We start from the raw sequence: 17,172 nt of genomic DNA, 5'->3' as shown, positions 1-17,172 counted from the left end.
GGGCGCAGACAGGAAGGTGGTACAGAACATCATCGTAGGTGCTGACTGGGCATGGGCAATACGGCGAGAGCAAGCCCAGAAGGAGACACCAAGAAAGATCCTAATTTGAAAAAATTATTTAAATGCGGTTTTGTGAAACAATGTCTCCACAAAAAGGACTCCCTCTTCAGCCTGACAGTGAGCAGGAAAAAAATGCAAAATCCACTTGTCCCAGTCTTCTCAGGAAAAAGTTTTCTGCTTTGCTTGAACCTGAAAGCCAAGATGGTTTCCGAGGTTTCCAAAAGACGACCAAAACACAAGTGCAGAAAGTAAGCCAACTTGTGACGAACTTGGCGCAGCAGTCTGGATTTATTGAATTAATATCCTCATCAGACATATGGGGGAGTTGACTCGAATAGTGTCTGAGCTGTGCAGGCAGATATCCAGCAGTGCCATTGAAGGGGAAAAGAGCCAGCCAACACTTAGCCAGCCAAAAGCCAAAGTTTATTCTTTCTCTTGCATTCCTTCCATTACCGCAACAGATTTCTTCCACGCAAATTGTTCACTAATTTCCATTTCCCTGCTGCATCTGTCCGGCAGAGCATATTCATATCTATTTTGCAGTTATTTTCTATCACCCTGACTTTCCATCACAGCAGGATGCAGTGTTAGATCATCATGCTCGGATTGGCTCGCTGTGATCATTTCTCCACCCACTTCTACCGGTGTCTCCTCCCTCTCTCTACAAAAACACACAAATGGATCTAATCCTGGCAAATTATTCTGGCTTTAATGCTGGACTTTACGTAACCATTAAAACCCATCCATGCCTAATCCCACAGTAATCTCAGGGGTTTCTAAAACATGATGAATCTGCAGAGTAAGAGGAAGAGCGAGAAAAGCAGAGCGATAACAGAAAAGAGGAAAATGAAGACAGATGAAATGAAGAGCAGAGGGGAAAGGGCAGATTAGGACAAGTGATGAGCAGGAGAGAGCTGGAGATGGCAGAACAGAAGGAGAGAAAGAACCTTGCTAGAGTTGTTTAGACAGTAACAGAGCTATGTTGCAGTGACAGATGGAGACATGGAGAAGATATTCCTGTGGGAGGACATGGATGACTTTCTTTGGAGATGAACCAATTCATACACCAAGATCAAGATTCATAGACTGAAACCATGCACGGCAAATCCAAGATGGAGACTGTAACGAACATTTATAAGAGTGCATGACTGAGCACAGATTTATTGCTGTTAAATATGACTAATGTCCTTTTTTAATTTCTATTGACACAAAGCAAAACATCCACATGCCTGACGCTGTTAAGCTGCTCTGGATACGAGCATCAGCTAAAATGTGTCATGTGTGTAGTTAAGACCTCTGCACGGCTGCATGCGCACACACACAGATGTATTAATAAGCCTGCTCCGTCAAATCATGCTGTCTATCCAAAACTGCTTCTCTCCTGTCCAGAACTAGGCTGCGTTTCTTATACTTTATGTCCAAAAAGCACGTGTATATATCTACAAATGTATGCCATCTGTTTAGTCATCAAATCGTATTGAGAGCCGAGGCGAGGCCATGAAGGGCATGTAGTTCACAGATCAAGACTCTAGATTCTAATTCACTAATGGTGCAATGACAGTATACAAAAACCCCATTACAAGGCACTGTGATGTTATGTTACACTGTATGTTATCACATAGTTTTAGTATTATGATCATTTGCCTGCTTTTCTTCTACATTCTTCCACCATTCCCATCATTTTGGAATCCATTGCCACTGACTGTAAGCCAAAGCTATGTAAAAAAACAAACAAAAAAACAACAGTTATTTCTTAGAAGTTGCTGAGCCTGGATTTGTGGATTTGTGAACAATATGGCTAATTACTCTGCATCATCATAATGGTGATGATGATGAAGCAGCAGCACCATGGCTGCTTGTTTGTCTTTCTCAACTGGAGGTGTTTTAAGTTTTAGGGCTGCAACTACCGATTATTTTCATTATTGATTAATATGCCCATTATTTTCTTGATCTTTTAGTCAATGCAATGCTAAAAAAAGGGACATTTCTCATAATCCACCGTGATGTCTTCAATTTGCTTATTTTGTCTGACTAACTAATATATGACAAAAAAGACAGCAAATTGTCACATTTGAGAAAGTGGAACCGAAGATTCGGCATTTTTGCTTAAAAAAATGACTGAAACAATTACTCTATTACCAAAATAGTTGCCCATAAATTTTATTTCGATCGACTGATTGACGCAGCTCTAGTAATGAGTACAGTAAGATGGAGGAAAGGAAGCAAAACAGACAACAGCTGTGTCTCATTTGCACACCACATACTATTATGTAATACATACTACTTGTCATAGTATGCAGTTTTTGAAGCTAGTGTACAAAAACAAAATATTTTACCATTTACCAGTTAATGTCACAAGACTTCATTGACATGACTGATATGTATCAGCATGTCAATTAAACTATAATTTTTTGAACTCCACTGCCAATTAAACCTCACAAGTAGAAAATGATTCTCCAAAGAATTAATAGCTGAGCTATTCCTGAAGCTGTTTCACCACCATCCACAATTAATTTTCCAGCTATGAGCAGCTCCTCCTTTTCCTTTTTGTATATTTCATTGTGGGCCAGTTCTGAGCTTGTTTATTTACAGACTTTGTCATCTTTCTATTGTGAACACACAGTCTACTTACAGCCTAATAAGTATGTAGTCTTACTAGATGATGTAAATACATAGTTTGTTGACAGCTGTTTATGTAGTTGATAATAGGTACAATTTAACTGGTCTTTATTTGTATAATCAATCTTTTTGGATTTCAATTTGCTCTTAATGGATGCCGCATTTTTGGAATTTCATATAATATAAAATGCTTCCACAATCTTAGGGAAAGGAAACAGTCTTGACTGGTTGCCAAGAAACACAAAACCCCAAATTATCCTAAAGCTCCACCCATCTGGCATACCGAGCAGATTGACACAAATGTTTGCCAGTACCACCAGACACTGGTCTGATGCTGGTTTTACACTTCTCTTCTGTTATTCTGAAGTTACTGACAGGAAATAGTGGAAAACATACCATTTGGAGGGTCGCGTCTCTTTTCTGTGAACACACAGACAAATGAAATCATTACAATCCTGTGCTGAGTAGTGGGTTGTGTTAGTGGAAGGCGAATATGTGTCAGAGCGTCAGAACGCAGACGTACAAAGAGAAGATAGTTTATTGGTTCTTTAGAGCAAGGCTCGGCGGGGTTGTGCTTGTGCTGCACAGAATGGAAAGTTATTCAGAAAAATTGCCAAGCAGAGTGTTCTGTTAGTGTGTTTAGGCGACGTAAATCACACATTTCTGTATGTATAAACACACATGACGGTGATTAATATATCCATACATACATTTAAAGGTCTAGAGGACAGTACATATATCCTCTGTATAGAACTATTGATGTTCAGGACTGAAGAGTAGAGTCTTTTAGATATAACAGAAGCACAGAGGCTGTTAAAAAGGAGGGTTACTCTGCAGAGCTGATTAACTAAAACACACACACACACTTCACAACACAGATGGCTTGAGTTTTCCAATGGCCCAAAGGTCAAACAGAAGAAGCCTTGTAGCTAAGATTAGGCACCCAACGCAGAGGGCTGAAGAGGAGTAGATGAAAGAGAACGAGATCCATTTGAAGGGTCAGGAAATGACCCGCAGGAGAGGAAGAGGAAGAGACGGACGGTCTTAATCAAGCACATGATGATAAAAGTCTCAAGAATGAGTGCCAATAATAAGTTTAAGTGAAGTTAGTATGTGCACGGCTGCGCACAAAAAAATGTTTTTTTCAATCTAATCTGCATTCTGTGAGTGTGTTTAGATGAACTTAGACACATACAAACATTCACATCTCATTTCCTTAGATAAGATAGAAGGTTTAATGCTCAACTACATTTTGTAAAATTCCCTTAAAAAGGATTGCAGTCACAATGTCTAATTGTTGGTGCTGATGAAATCCATGTAAATTCAATTTTTGAGTGCCATTTATGATTATTTTCTATTTACAAAAAGCCCCTTTCAGGGCCCCTCACATTAATCACCATTTTCAATTCATGGCAAGTCTGAAAATAGGGATGAAGTCCTTCTCACAGCTGATCATTGATTTGTTTTTTTCATTTTAACCTGAAACTGTAGTGCCCCCATTAGGCCAGTCACCATAATTTTCCAAACGCCTGAGTGTTGTGGTGCATCCCTTACAGGTTTTGCTAAAAATTAATCTGGTGCTGTCTGAATCTCTGCTCCAACTCTACTGTGGGGATCATTTTAGTAAACTTTAAAAAGTGATTATTATGTGACCTGTCACTCACTGCATGATCTTTCTGTCCACTTCCCTTTTACTTTGTCAATTTCATATGAGCACCTGAATGGCTAAAGCTGAAGGAGAGTTTACAGACTTATGTTTGAAAATGGTGTTATGTGTTATCATAAGAGACTGCTGTAGATCAGGAGAAGAGGAACAGATGGTATAGTAAACAAACCCAGGCAAAAAATTCTAAATAGTTTTCAATATATTCAATTTTGGTAAAGGATTGGTTCAAATGAACTAAAAAAGGCCAGACCCATAGAACATCTCACATCTCAACTGCAATACATCGTTCATGACAACATCAATCCATTGCCTCTATATCAATTACTTCATGTATTGATATTTAGACATTTTTTGCCCAGATCTGTGTGATTAAGCACTGTAAAAATAACAAGCTTAGAAATAGACTTTATCTTGTGTTCACATTTACCAAGCCAGCTTCAGATTATTTCAAGCTAACACCTCTCACTGCACAGACTGCACGACAAATTAGGAAATTGCTGTACTGTACCACTACAGTAATATGGTTCGACTTGAAATAAGCTAAATAACAGCAGACTATTTTGAACACAAGATTTAAAAAATTGCTAAGCATGTCATTTTTTAGTTAGATCAGTAGGTCGATATGTAGGCATGTCAGCAGTCAGTTGGTACCAGTTTTCCTCTGTCTTTTCCCCAGTAGCTCTGACACATGGGCACGGAAACGCTTGGCCTCCTCTTCACTGGCAAAGTTCAGGCCCACTTGGCATGACTATATGAACAGAAACGACACATACAAAACAGAAATTGGCCAAATTTAAAACAAGAGAAACATTGAGAACTGATTTACTGTCACGTAATGTGCTGCTTTAAAACAATGGACATAACTCTCCACATAATGTAAAAGATTTCTAATGTTTTCATGAAAAGCAGAATAAATTCCTTTTGTTACTTCTTGTTAAATCTATTTATTTCTTAAAATAAAAACTAATTATAATCCCATTTCAAAGCCTATTTTCAAGATCTGTGTACAGTTAAAAGTCTCAAATTTATCACCACTATCTGCAATCTGACATATTTCATGGTCTGCTGGAGTCTGAGCCACTGTACTCACCAGCTAAGATGTTTACTCCACAAATGAAAAGGTATTGTCACATGAAATGCTTCAGATATGACATAAAGCTAGGGTTCCTAAAATAAATGCTGTTTTACATGATGGGAATAGTACTAAAAGATGTTATCATGTCTTATGGAAGGCAAACCTGGAAGTTAGCTCACGTTTCTCATGGTAGTTTTTTGACAAAGTGTATTGAGTGACAGCAGTGTATTGGATCTTTGATGAAGACAATAAGCTCTGTAGCAAACTAAAACTGATATATACATGTTTTGTTAAACAAAATCCTCTCGACAAATCAACAGTTTTTGCGAGGGTTGGGTGTTGAGAACCAGTTCTCAAGCTGTTTCACGTGTATGTATGAAGACACAAAATGTTTTTCAATATAAGCTTTTACACTTGTTGATTTCTGAAAACAAAGTTTGGACCTAGTGCAACTGTTATGCATGTGCCAATGCAGGTTTATTGTGCTTACAATATGGCAAACAGTAGCTCTTCGGTTAAGCGATAAGAGTCACACCTAGTTAAATGGGTTAAAAATTGACTTTAATGTGCAGGGGACAGATTCTTTTTGCACCATTAGGATAGGAGAGTTTTTGAGGGAACTGGAACATCAAGTGTTGTTGAATAATCTGTTAGTTTTTAATATTAGGATTTAATTGAGGAAACCAGTGTGTTTTTTCTGTTACCAGAACCTATTTATCAGTTAAATTGTCTATAAAGTAAACTGATGGCAAGAGAGGCAGAAACTACTACCTCATCTGTCCTCTCCAGCTTTTTCCATGAATGAATGCAAAAATACATCAAAATGGAAAAAAAGTACTAATCTGAGACCAAATTTGGGTGACCTGAAAAAAAGAGGATTAAAAGTAAGAAAATAAAAGAGAAATGTGAAACTCTACAAAGAGGGCAACTCACATCTCCAGCAAATGTGATGAAATAGGGTTTGGGGAGGTAGATGGTAAAGTTGTTGTACAGCTCCTGTTCAAACATCATCTTACCGTCCTGTGGAAAAAACAGATATTGAATAAATAATTAATTGCTTATATATACAGAAGAAGGCATGTATACAAACAAAAGGAAATGTGTGTAAGTGTAACTAAACATGCTGTGCACTGGAGTTGTTTTTAATTTATGTTTTCTGTTGATGAATAGACATCCCACAGATTCCACTGTGTATCTATAAAAACATTAAATTGAATGGTGGTACACCACCACTGGATAGTCATAGTGCTAAGTAACATCAGCTGGCCATGTGCCAGCAAAGATGCAATCAGCAGCACGCAGAACTGCTCTGTATGTACCTACCCTGATGTCAAAGACCCTGATGAAGTAGGATCGTAGGGGGTTGTCTTTGATCAGACAGGCCACCCCGCAACATTTCTTGTTCCAGCTGGAGTTCCTGTCTGCTGTGAACACCTGGACCACTGCTGAGGACAAAGTCTGGAGAGAGATAGAGAGAGTCATGATTATACAGTGTATTTTAATAGCTAGAACATGGTTTGTGTGTTTTTTAAGTAGCCATGTAAAGCTGCACAGAAGAAGAGAATAAATACTTTTTGTACATACAGTATAGAAACTGATTGTTTCCTATGAAATTAAAGTAACTGATTATAAATCAATGTAGGTTGTTAGTGATAAAGGCTTCAAGGTTTCTGTGAACTCATCGACCACTGAAATCTGTAAAGCCAATGTTTGCAAAACTCAACATCTGCAAGCTGCGATGCTCAAGATTTCGCATCAGCCCTGCATCACTGTGTAGGGTGAAAAGCGATTAAAGGTCTGATTCTCTTTGTTTTAACAGTACAGGATAGTACTCATTCTACTAATGCCCAAATAGAGAACATCAAAATGAGGGCACAAAAAATATTTACCTGCACCAACTCAAAAATACTAACTCTATGACCACCACCTTGGTCAGGGAGGTTACCATGAGCTTGAGGGCCTCCTTAAACAGTTGATTAAATAGGTGAAATCAATTTGAAAATGTGTCCATGCTATCCACTTCTTTGCGCTTATCAGTTTGATGGGCAGTATGAAAATATAATGACACAACAACACACTGAGTGACGGGGTGATAGTGACTCTGTGGGGGTCAAAATGCTCTGCCCTGCAGTTATCAGAGGAGAATCCATCAATGCCAAAGAAGAGGAACATCCGCTAAATTGAATGAGAGCAGCGGGGGGTTAGTCAGACTACGCAGATAAAGGGCACTAACAGGAACCAAAACTGATTTTGTCGTCATACCGAATCAATGTTGTAACACAGAATTGTAAAAAAAATCTGTTTTGACAGTTTCTCCTTTGACACTGGTGACTGTAACAAAGGTGCACTTAACCATGCCAGGAAAATCACACAGGACACATCGTCACAGACACTAAGCACCTTTAATTGTGGTTGCTTGTTTACTCCTGGTATGTATTAAGAACATTTTAGCGTTTCTTGAAGTCTAATATCCATTAAGGATCCAAGCTATATTAAGAGCCTATACACATGCACCCTTTGTAAGAATAAAAGTCATTACACTTAGCACTTCTCTCATGCAGCATCTGCCATGCTGCTTACCAGTATTTAAGCACATAACAAGTCTTTAAAAGTTACATAAAAACTGATAACTGACTCCCTCATATCACCTTCAATTTTAAGATGTTTGGAGTTTAAGACTCTACTTTAAACCTTAAGTTATCAGTGAGATATATGTCTACAGTCTGAGACTACTATATAATGATATCTACCTACAGTACGTGCTAAGGAACACACATGTGGAACATTCACAGACACATCTCTGATCATAAGACCAGATGAGACCCCCACACCCCCCAGGGTTTTACAGGTTGCTGCAGGGTTTCCTCACACTGAGGGGTCCAGGTTCACAGCCATTAACACACAGATGAAAGCGAGAGCATCAACAAGGGAAATGCCTGAATGGTTCCAGGAATTGTTGCATGCAATCAAACAACACAAACAGAGCTCTGGTGTTGTTCATTGTAATTTAGTGTAATGTGAATGTGATGCTTAAGTAGAGAAGACGTTGCATAGGCAAAAAAAAAAAAAAAGAACTGTAGAGAAACTTGCTACTGTAGTAGCTCATTAATAAACATTAAGTACATGAATAAATCCTAGTCCTAATATTGATACGAGCAACATACTGTTCATTTATGACCTAAATATATACCAGCATTCACATAGTTCCTTTTATGAACTGTACATATATCACATTCATACACATTTTGTACAGGCTTACATTTACTTCCTCAATCAGCACACTTCTCCTTTATTGCACTTTATGCCCAACTTGCACTTCTGGTTAGGTGCCAACTACATTTTGTTGTTAAGCACTTGTACTTGTTAAATGACAATAAAGTTGAATCTAACCTAATAAAACCATAGCCTGCTTGGGAATGAAAACTGTACACAACTTGTAGCGGTCTCAAGGTTTGTGTCTGACAAGCCAGAAAAATTCAGTGTAATAAATTCCACTATGATAGTTCCTGGACCACAGCCAAACCTACAGTTTGTTTGCTCTGGTCTGAATCAGTGGATGAGTTTGTAAACTTGTTGTGTTTTCCTGTTGATTCAGTTTCTTTTCATAAAGAAAAAATTAAAGTGGACCAAAATGCTTCACTACAAGCCATGTGAGAACAGTCCCTTTGCTTATTGGTTAGTTGTGTCTGGCACGGGAGGAAGATCGTAAACACAGGAAGAAGGTCCTGAAGAAGGTTCTCTGGCCAAATGCAATATACTTTGCTGTGCTAGTCCAGGTCGGTTCTCAAATCATTTTGCTGCTATCTGCTAGCAACTGTTGATTTCGCTCATCCGCATCCCAGTATGCAAAGTGCACCTGGCTATGGGAACTTGCTGAGCACACCTAGTAGTTGGGTTGGATCACGTTCCTACCACAAACAAAGCACCACTTCCTTATGGTGTCTCAGAAAGTGCTACCTTTCAGGGCATCAAAATGCAGTTCAAGTTGATGGGTTTTCACATTTTACATTCACTTCTGCACAGGAGGTCAGAAAAACTTAAGGAGAAAGAGTTGCTATTACATAATGTAAGATTTGTCCTTGGTTTTACTTGCAAAGCTACTCTAAGCAGAAGCAGAGATTTACTATTTATCTTGTCTGACAGAAGGCCTTCATCAGCACTACTATCCTAAGAATACTTTTAAATCCAAAACATAAGCATGACAGAGTGTCACACATCTCTCCAACAGCATAAATAAGAGCTGATTACTCACTGACTCAGTGCACCACAGCTCTTCATATAGGAAGTTGCATTTTGCTAAGTGGGTTACACAGCCTCAAGGCTTAAAGGGAACGGCTGAAAGGCTTGTAGTAGCCACATCGTATGACTAACATTACACCGCACACAACACAACGTACAGTGCATGAGATAACACAATGGCACAAGCACATGCAGCAGAACCATTATGTTGTGGTCATGAATCAGTTCATAACCTCGCAGCATGAATGAGTCTACTTCTACCACAAACTTGGCTGCAATCATCAATATTATGGCATTAATTTTAAGCATTTAGACAGGTCTTAATACTAACTGACAGACAATATAATCAAAGTAGGTTCAAATGTGTTTTACAAGCATGTTACTTTTTTGTTTTCCTCCTGAATCAGCGTCCAACTACATCATTATAGCATTAACAGACTTGTTTGTCATCACAGAGGCCATTTGTCTGTCAGCACTTTGTGTTATTTAGATATTTTTATTCATGTGTATATAAACATTGATTTTATCGGCAGCCTGACAGCTCCTGATTGATTGTATTTAGATCACAAATACACAAGATCAAATGAATAATGTGAATTCTGCTATGTGATGGAATTTCTCTTTCACAGAGGCTTTAATGGTGTCCATGCGCTGAGGCCCTGGGGTTTCATCTGCCCATGGAGCGCTGATTGTTCCTGACAGGGCCAAAGGCTGCAGGAAGTGGAGCTCACTCTATGGCGTCATCAAAACCCGACAAAACGCTCACTCACGAATAAATTCTCCCTTGTGCACTTGTTCTCAAACTCACTGTTTCTACATCTGACCTGAGCTACAATGATAAAGCTAATTATCCATACAGGACACAGTCTGCACAGTTACAACCACAATCTTTCTCTTTCACAATCAGAACAAGGAGACCAGGAAGCACCAGTCTGTGATTGAAGATTTTATCAACATGATGCTGGACTCTCTGAAAGCAACAGCATTGTGCTTTATCTGTTAATCAACTTCAATGGTATTCCCAGCTTGTAGAGGCATCTCACCAAAAAGAAAAAAATAAAGAACAAACACACTTTTTACTAGGGGTGGGAATCACAGATGAAGTCACGATACTATCATGATTTTCTTCCCACAATTAAGATATATCACAACAAAGGCAATTCTGCGATACACGATATGTCACAAAGAAATATATATATATATATATATATATATATCACGATATCTGTAAAAAAATATTTCAAAGAGCAGCAAGGATAGTCAGATAATGTACAATGCTCATTATCAGTACTCAAGTTTCACAGAAAAGAAATGCCGCCAAGTATAAATATCACAACACTGCTAATTGTAGCCTCATTTTGTGCCTCTCATAGAGCTGCTGGTAGTTAGGAAGAGACAACAGAGAGGTGACGTCATGCTGATAACCCAAAGATTTATTCATTTTCCGTGGCAGTAAATACAACACGATCTGCCGATAACTAACTTCTATGTTTAGAACTTTACAAGATATTCTGGGCTAATGAGTGACAATAATAGGCTAAACATTAACGATTAACAGCAGCGGCTATGTATTGACACTTCCCCACAGACACACCGAAGAGCCACTCGTAGGGCTGCTAGCTGAGCTACAACAGTTATCACAGAAACTTTTACAAAGGGCCATGAATGTGCCTCTAGTTGATGTCAAAGTTCCAGCAGACTCTGCGTGGTCAGCGCCGACATGAAGAGTCTGACAGCAGCTGCTCATTGCTGGTCGTTTTTGCTTGCATTTTTTTCTTAATTGTCACCTCAATCGCCGCCCATCTGACCGTCACCAGTCTGTTCAGCGCCTTCATGAGGAGGTGGAGGGTAGTGGCGCTCTGGTGGTAGTAAGCCAAAGTAGCTGAATCAATTCTGAGCGGTCCTATGGTAGGGTCCAAATGCCTGAGACCACTTTGGGAAATATTACATGAACCATCTTTGGCCATCGGTAGTGATGAGCCGAGTGGAAAAGAATGAATTGGCCTGATGCTGAAGAAAAAAAAAAACAGCAACCTCTGTTTGAAAGTGAAAACATCACTTTAGTTCCTGAGAGAGGATCGTTGACTGTTTGCCTAAGGGCTGGAAGCTGTGCTCAAAAGTCGTTAAGATTAAATAATTTGTTAAATAAGGACAACATTAACAGTTAAGAGTCTACGGATAACAACAAATAATCAGGCGTAATAATTATGTGCAAAACATTTTGTGATATGGAGAGGGCAATTTCTGACACTGTGCATGCTTACTCTCCTGTGAAATGTTTTAGAAGCTGCTGTGACATGGCTGACCTTTCATCACAACACAAGACCTTCAAAACCCCAGAAGTTTTGTTTTGATCGGTTAACAGAGAATCAGCAGGGGGAGATTCTGTTTACTGGTGTCCTTTTTGCTTAAATGCAGGAGGAAACTTTAATTTTACTTTATTTTTAGGCTTTAATTTAAACGTCTTCCATAAACCATTTGGTCAACCATTTGTACCAGACTGTAATAGTTCTTTATAAGATCTTCCCAAGAGGTAGGAAGTGACAAGTGAGATGCAAAGGAATGGGAAATGGTGGGACAAACCTGACAACAGGAAAAGTGGGTGAGGGCAGGAAGGTAGTACAGGGAAAGAGAAGAGAGACAAGGAAAGTGAATGATAGTAGGGAAAAGAAATGACGGAAGAGATGCAAAACAGGCTTGAAAAGGAGATGAAGGCGAAAATCAATGACAAGAAAGTGGGGATAGGAACAGACTACATAAAAGGTGAGATTAAAAATTTAGAAAGGAAGGAGAGAAAATTGGAAAAAAAGGGGGAGAAGTGGAGGAAAAGAGGAGTCATGTTCCACTTCTCCAGCACAAATCACCAGAGGAGGCCGACCACGGGACTTCCTGTAGGACAGGACTGCTGATCAGGCAGTCTGTGCGCGCTCACACACACACACACACACACACACACACACACACACACACACACACACACACACACACACACAGAGTGTGAATTGGACCCGTTCCACCTTTTGCCCAGTCAGACAGTGTTGCTGATGGTGAAAACAGCAGAAGGAATACTAATGAGTACAACCAATGAGTAAGACCACTGTGCACGTACCTGTTGGTGTACGCATGTGTGTGATTCAACCAAAGCAGAAAGCAGGTGGAAATACTTCAAGTTGTTTTACAGTTCCAGGCAAAGGTCTGTAAACTGTAATTATTCACTGTGCATTTGGTAACTTCCTAATCTGTAATCTGTACCCTGATCTGTTGCAAAATAAAGCTACTGGCAACACAGGGCAGACTTTAAATGAAGTGTATTAAAACGCTAACAGAATCTGTTAAAATTCACAACCATGTTCAATATAACTTGACAGCAATAGCTTGCCTTAGCAAGCGTGGTGAAATCTTTTGTGCAATCCAAGCAACAAAGAGAGTAATAGAACCATATTTTAATTCTGAGATTAAAGCAGCAATATTAATGTAACTCTAGGGGCAATGCAGTGCAAAAAGTTGCCTTGTGTATCATTGTTGGACATCAAGTTTTCCACCACTGCCTCTTTGCAGGGACTAAAAGCAAGCAATAAATAACAGTAGGGACGTTCTGCTTTTAAATACCTAGCAAGTATACAAACAGAGTAAATCAAGTCTAATTCAGTTGCACAAAGCCATCTCAGAAAGACGTCAGTACCAAGAAAGTAAAGGTGACTCTGTGATTCTTACATTTTCTGCATAATAAGTACATTACATAACACAAAATCACTCAGTGAGCCACTAAATCACTGGTGGGCATTCTAATTAGATTGGGCAGGGAGACACACAATGTCTGTCTTTTCCAATCTTCCTCTCCCCAGTTTCTCCCACACACACACACACACACACACACACACACACATACACACATACACACATACAGTCTGTCTCGAACTCTCTCTGCATGCAAAGACGTGTACAGACACACAAGAGTGTAGGACTGTGAGGAATGTTCCTGATTCTGTGTCTCTGTCACATGCTGAATGACACAATTACTATAATGCCAGAGGAGTGCTGTCACTGGATTTTTCTAAACAGGTTACATAGGTGAAGAAAGACACACCCCATAAACCTGTGTGTCCACGCAAAGGAGGAGGCGGGACATCACACAGTGTGACCACATATGGGCCTGGCATAGTGTCATGGGACAGGAAATGTGCTCTTTCCAAAGCAAACAGGTGTGCACACACACACACACACACACACACACCCACAGCATGACTGGTTCACTGCAAGTAGGTGAGCTCTGCTGACAAAGAGGAAGAGCCATTTCTCTGTCCCTCAAACATACCACCTTTCTTATACACAATTAAAGGAAGCTATGATTGTTATGGGGAAATAACCTGAGAACAGGCTACGTAAAGGTGTGTACTATGAAAGGGCAGTTAACTATTATATGAATGCAGAAATGGACACTGTTGCCTCTCGGACTGACTCATATCTATAGAGCAAACCTGATTAGGCTTTATAGATGAAAGACATAACATAGTTTAACATTAATTTATTAATCTGACACCTTTACAGTCTACTGGCTGATATTATTGGGTGACAACTCATGAGACACGAACAAGTTTTAAAAGTACACAGAAAAACATTGTTGTTAAAAAAGAAAATTGAAACGATTTACATGTATTTAGGGTTGATTTATACAAATTAGGGTTGAGTGATGTCTATGATGAAGTCCACACTGAAACATTGCAATGGACGATAATATCGTTGTTGGGGGGTTTACTTATGGTCATCTCCTATAAAAAGGTACTATAATTTTTTAATATACTTTCTTTATACTTTTTATATGTATGTATGTTGTACTTTGATTACTATTTCTATTTTTTGCACATCTGAGCCCATTCACAGCCCATCCTCACCTACTCACCCAGTCTTTCCTTACTTTTCCTCACTATAGCCCATGCTTAAGCTACCTCATTAAGCAGATCATCTGATTATAAAAAATATTTGAAATACTAGGGGGGGCCGCTTTTAAATCACGACGTTATGGTGGTAAATGGTGGTGGTCGATGACTATCAGCCATCAATGGCTGATGATTATTAAAATTGTGAAAAATGCTGATCACTGTTTACCAGAGCCAAAGGTGACGAATGTCTTGTTGTCCACAACCCAAAGATATTCAGTTTACTGTCAAAGAAGACTAAAGAAACCAGAAAATATTCACATTTGAGAAGCTGGAACCAGAGAATTTGGACATTTTTTTCTTTAAAAAAATAAATAAATAAAAGACTCCAAATGATTAATCAATATTAAAATAGTTGGCGATTCATTCAATAGTTGGCAACTAATGGATTAATCGTTGCAGCTCTGATGATGTCTCACCCTCAGTCTCACTTTTGGCCTTTTGCTGGAAAACAGTGATACACACACACAGACACACAGACACACACACACACCCTTGTTGGGGAACAATATGACCCTCCTGCACAGTGAAAGACTTGCAAGTGCATTTCTGCCTTAATGGTGGTAAAGTACAGGACATTTTTGGACTGCAAAAGTCAGCAAACGAGACAGGATGATACTCCTAACAGCATGGCAGAAGAAACCACTTCCCCCATAATGCCCATCGGAGTTGTGCACACGCATTACTACAATAAACCTACATACAATTTAGTTTAGCTATATAATCTGGGTGTGAAACGACTGATCATCAGGTGAAGGGTAACAATTTCTGACTGTGGTGAGAAACGGTTAAAAACTAAAGCCACTATGTAAGGAAAACATTCATTGGTTTGATGCTCGGGGGTCTTCTGATATTGGTTTTACCTGCTGAAATGGTTTAAATTGCTCATGAATATTCCCTGCCAGTGGGGGTATGGGAAATACAAGGATAAGCTATGTTATGTTGTCTAATAATGATGATGTAGCTGCAAATGTGACTTCACTCTGCTGGGCATGGTGCAGGGGGGAGCACATAAAAATGAGTCAGCTGAACGCTAACTAAACGTGTTACGTAATTATCACACAATATTGAATCGTGACATTGCACTACTGATCTTGACTGCAGCCACACTGGTAACAGCAAGGCTTTCTCGTCTCATTTTGTACACCTCCTTGCATTAAAACAGGGACTGTCCTCAGCCTGGTACATTCTTCTCAGTGGACACACTTCCCGAAAACAACCAAGGTTCAGCTGTGTTATGTAATGCCAGTGCAAAAACCAGTCCTTTCTTTGCCCTGCTGATTGATTTAACAGCTCCCAAAAAACCCTGACTACTAACTCCACTCTGTCAAAGCTAGGTTGAAGGCGTGACGGCGGATTTTTTTAAGGATTTCCTGGGTGCTTTCAGGTGTGTCAAGCTGTAAGTTAGACCAGGCCCAAGGCTGGAGTGAAACTTGCTGTTTGCCCAAATGTCAACCGTCCCAAACGGGACGTTTAACACAGCCCTCCCTCGTCGCCTCGGCTGTCACAACAAACCAACCTCTTCAGTCTTTAAGTCTCAAAATAAATAAATAAATAAATAAATAAAAAAAATAAAAAAATCACAACATATAAACTGTAGGCCACAAACACACCGTTAAGTTACACCTCATAGCTCGCCTTATGTCTCCCAGTGTCGGGACAGGAAACACGGAGCAAGTTAGCTAGTATTAGCTTTTTTTTAAGGCAGCTATCATACAACAATTTCATGGGGAAAAAAAACTTACGATGCATTTCCTGCCAATTTGGTTGAAAAGGCATTCATTCTCCTGCGGTGTCAGCAGGATCGAGCCGACGTTTGCTTGCCGCCGTTGCGACGGATGTCCACTCATTATTGGTGATCAATTTATAAAGTATGCACCGACTCTAACTCGTTATAAGATACATAAACAATCCCTCGGTCATCCGTGGCCTTCCTCCGAGCCCCTCTCACCGGCTCGGTTTAAACCTGGGGGGTCCGCTAAAGGAGAAGGTACTCTCCAAAAAACTGTATGCTGTTTGGGAATGCAATGTGACGTCCCGCTCCTCTTTAAAATAAGGTCAAAACTGCAGCGGCTGAGCGAAGACGGAAAACGGTGAAAACTTTCCTGGGAAGTCCGGCCGCCAGAGAGCCCGGAGCCAGCCAGCTCCATCCAACATGGCAGTGGCAGGACGACTCCACTGCGCCGGGAAAGGGGTGCACACGTTTCCCAGCGGTGTCCCACATAATCAGCGAGGGAAAATCTTAGCACGACACACGGTGAAAATGTTATATTTAACATTTTTTAAATATTTCATATATTCTTGTAAAAGCTTGGTGAGCACGTTGTGCTTTATAAAAAGTATACTTCTCAGCAGACTCTCCATGACGATGGTTCCGTCCAGTCCGCCCCTGGCTTTTATGACAGGAATGTGTGCGAGTGCAGAATGGGAGGAGATAAGAAAGAAGGTGCAAGTTGCCAAGATGATGTTATAATGCAGAAATTAATGCAAATCTAAGCCCACACTTTAAATTAGAAAGTTAAACCTGAATAGCTGTTAAGCAAAGGAATCATGGAAATTATAATTTCCCTCTAATG

The 17,172-nt window shown here is 39.7% G+C and overlaps 1 protein-coding gene across 4 annotated transcripts in view; it reads right to left on the bottom strand.

Moving 5' to 3' along the window:
• waslb (WASP like actin nucleation promoting factor b) overlaps positions 1–16,768 on the bottom strand; it is a 29,508-nt gene extending 12,740 nt beyond the window's left edge. Inside the window, exons 1-5 of one of the 4 annotated variants that reach the window (XM_067582242.1) lie at positions 16,342–16,768; positions 6,744–6,878; positions 6,354–6,440; positions 4,997–5,093; positions 3,076–3,099 (exon numbers count right to left, since the gene is read on the bottom strand). In XM_067582242.1, coding sequence (XP_067438343.1) covers positions 3,076–3,099; positions 4,997–5,093; positions 6,354–6,440; positions 6,744–6,878; positions 16,342–16,446 — 448 coding nt within the window. In that variant the 5' untranslated portion in view covers positions 16,447–16,768. The remainder of the gene's footprint in view (positions 1–3,075; positions 3,100–4,996; positions 5,094–6,353; positions 6,441–6,743; positions 6,879–16,341) is intronic. The other 3 variants (XM_067582243.1, XM_067582244.1, XM_067582245.1) reach the window with 3 other exon arrangements.
• Between the last annotated feature and the right edge of the window lie 404 nt (positions 16,769–17,172).

Source organism: Thunnus thynnus, chromosome 23 (genome assembly GCF_963924715.1).
Source record: "Thunnus thynnus chromosome 23, fThuThy2.1, whole genome shotgun sequence".
In the NCBI taxonomy this organism is placed as follows: domain Eukaryota; kingdom Metazoa; phylum Chordata; class Actinopteri; order Scombriformes; family Scombridae; genus Thunnus; species Thunnus thynnus.
This window is presented reverse-complemented; position numbering and strand designations above follow the sequence as displayed.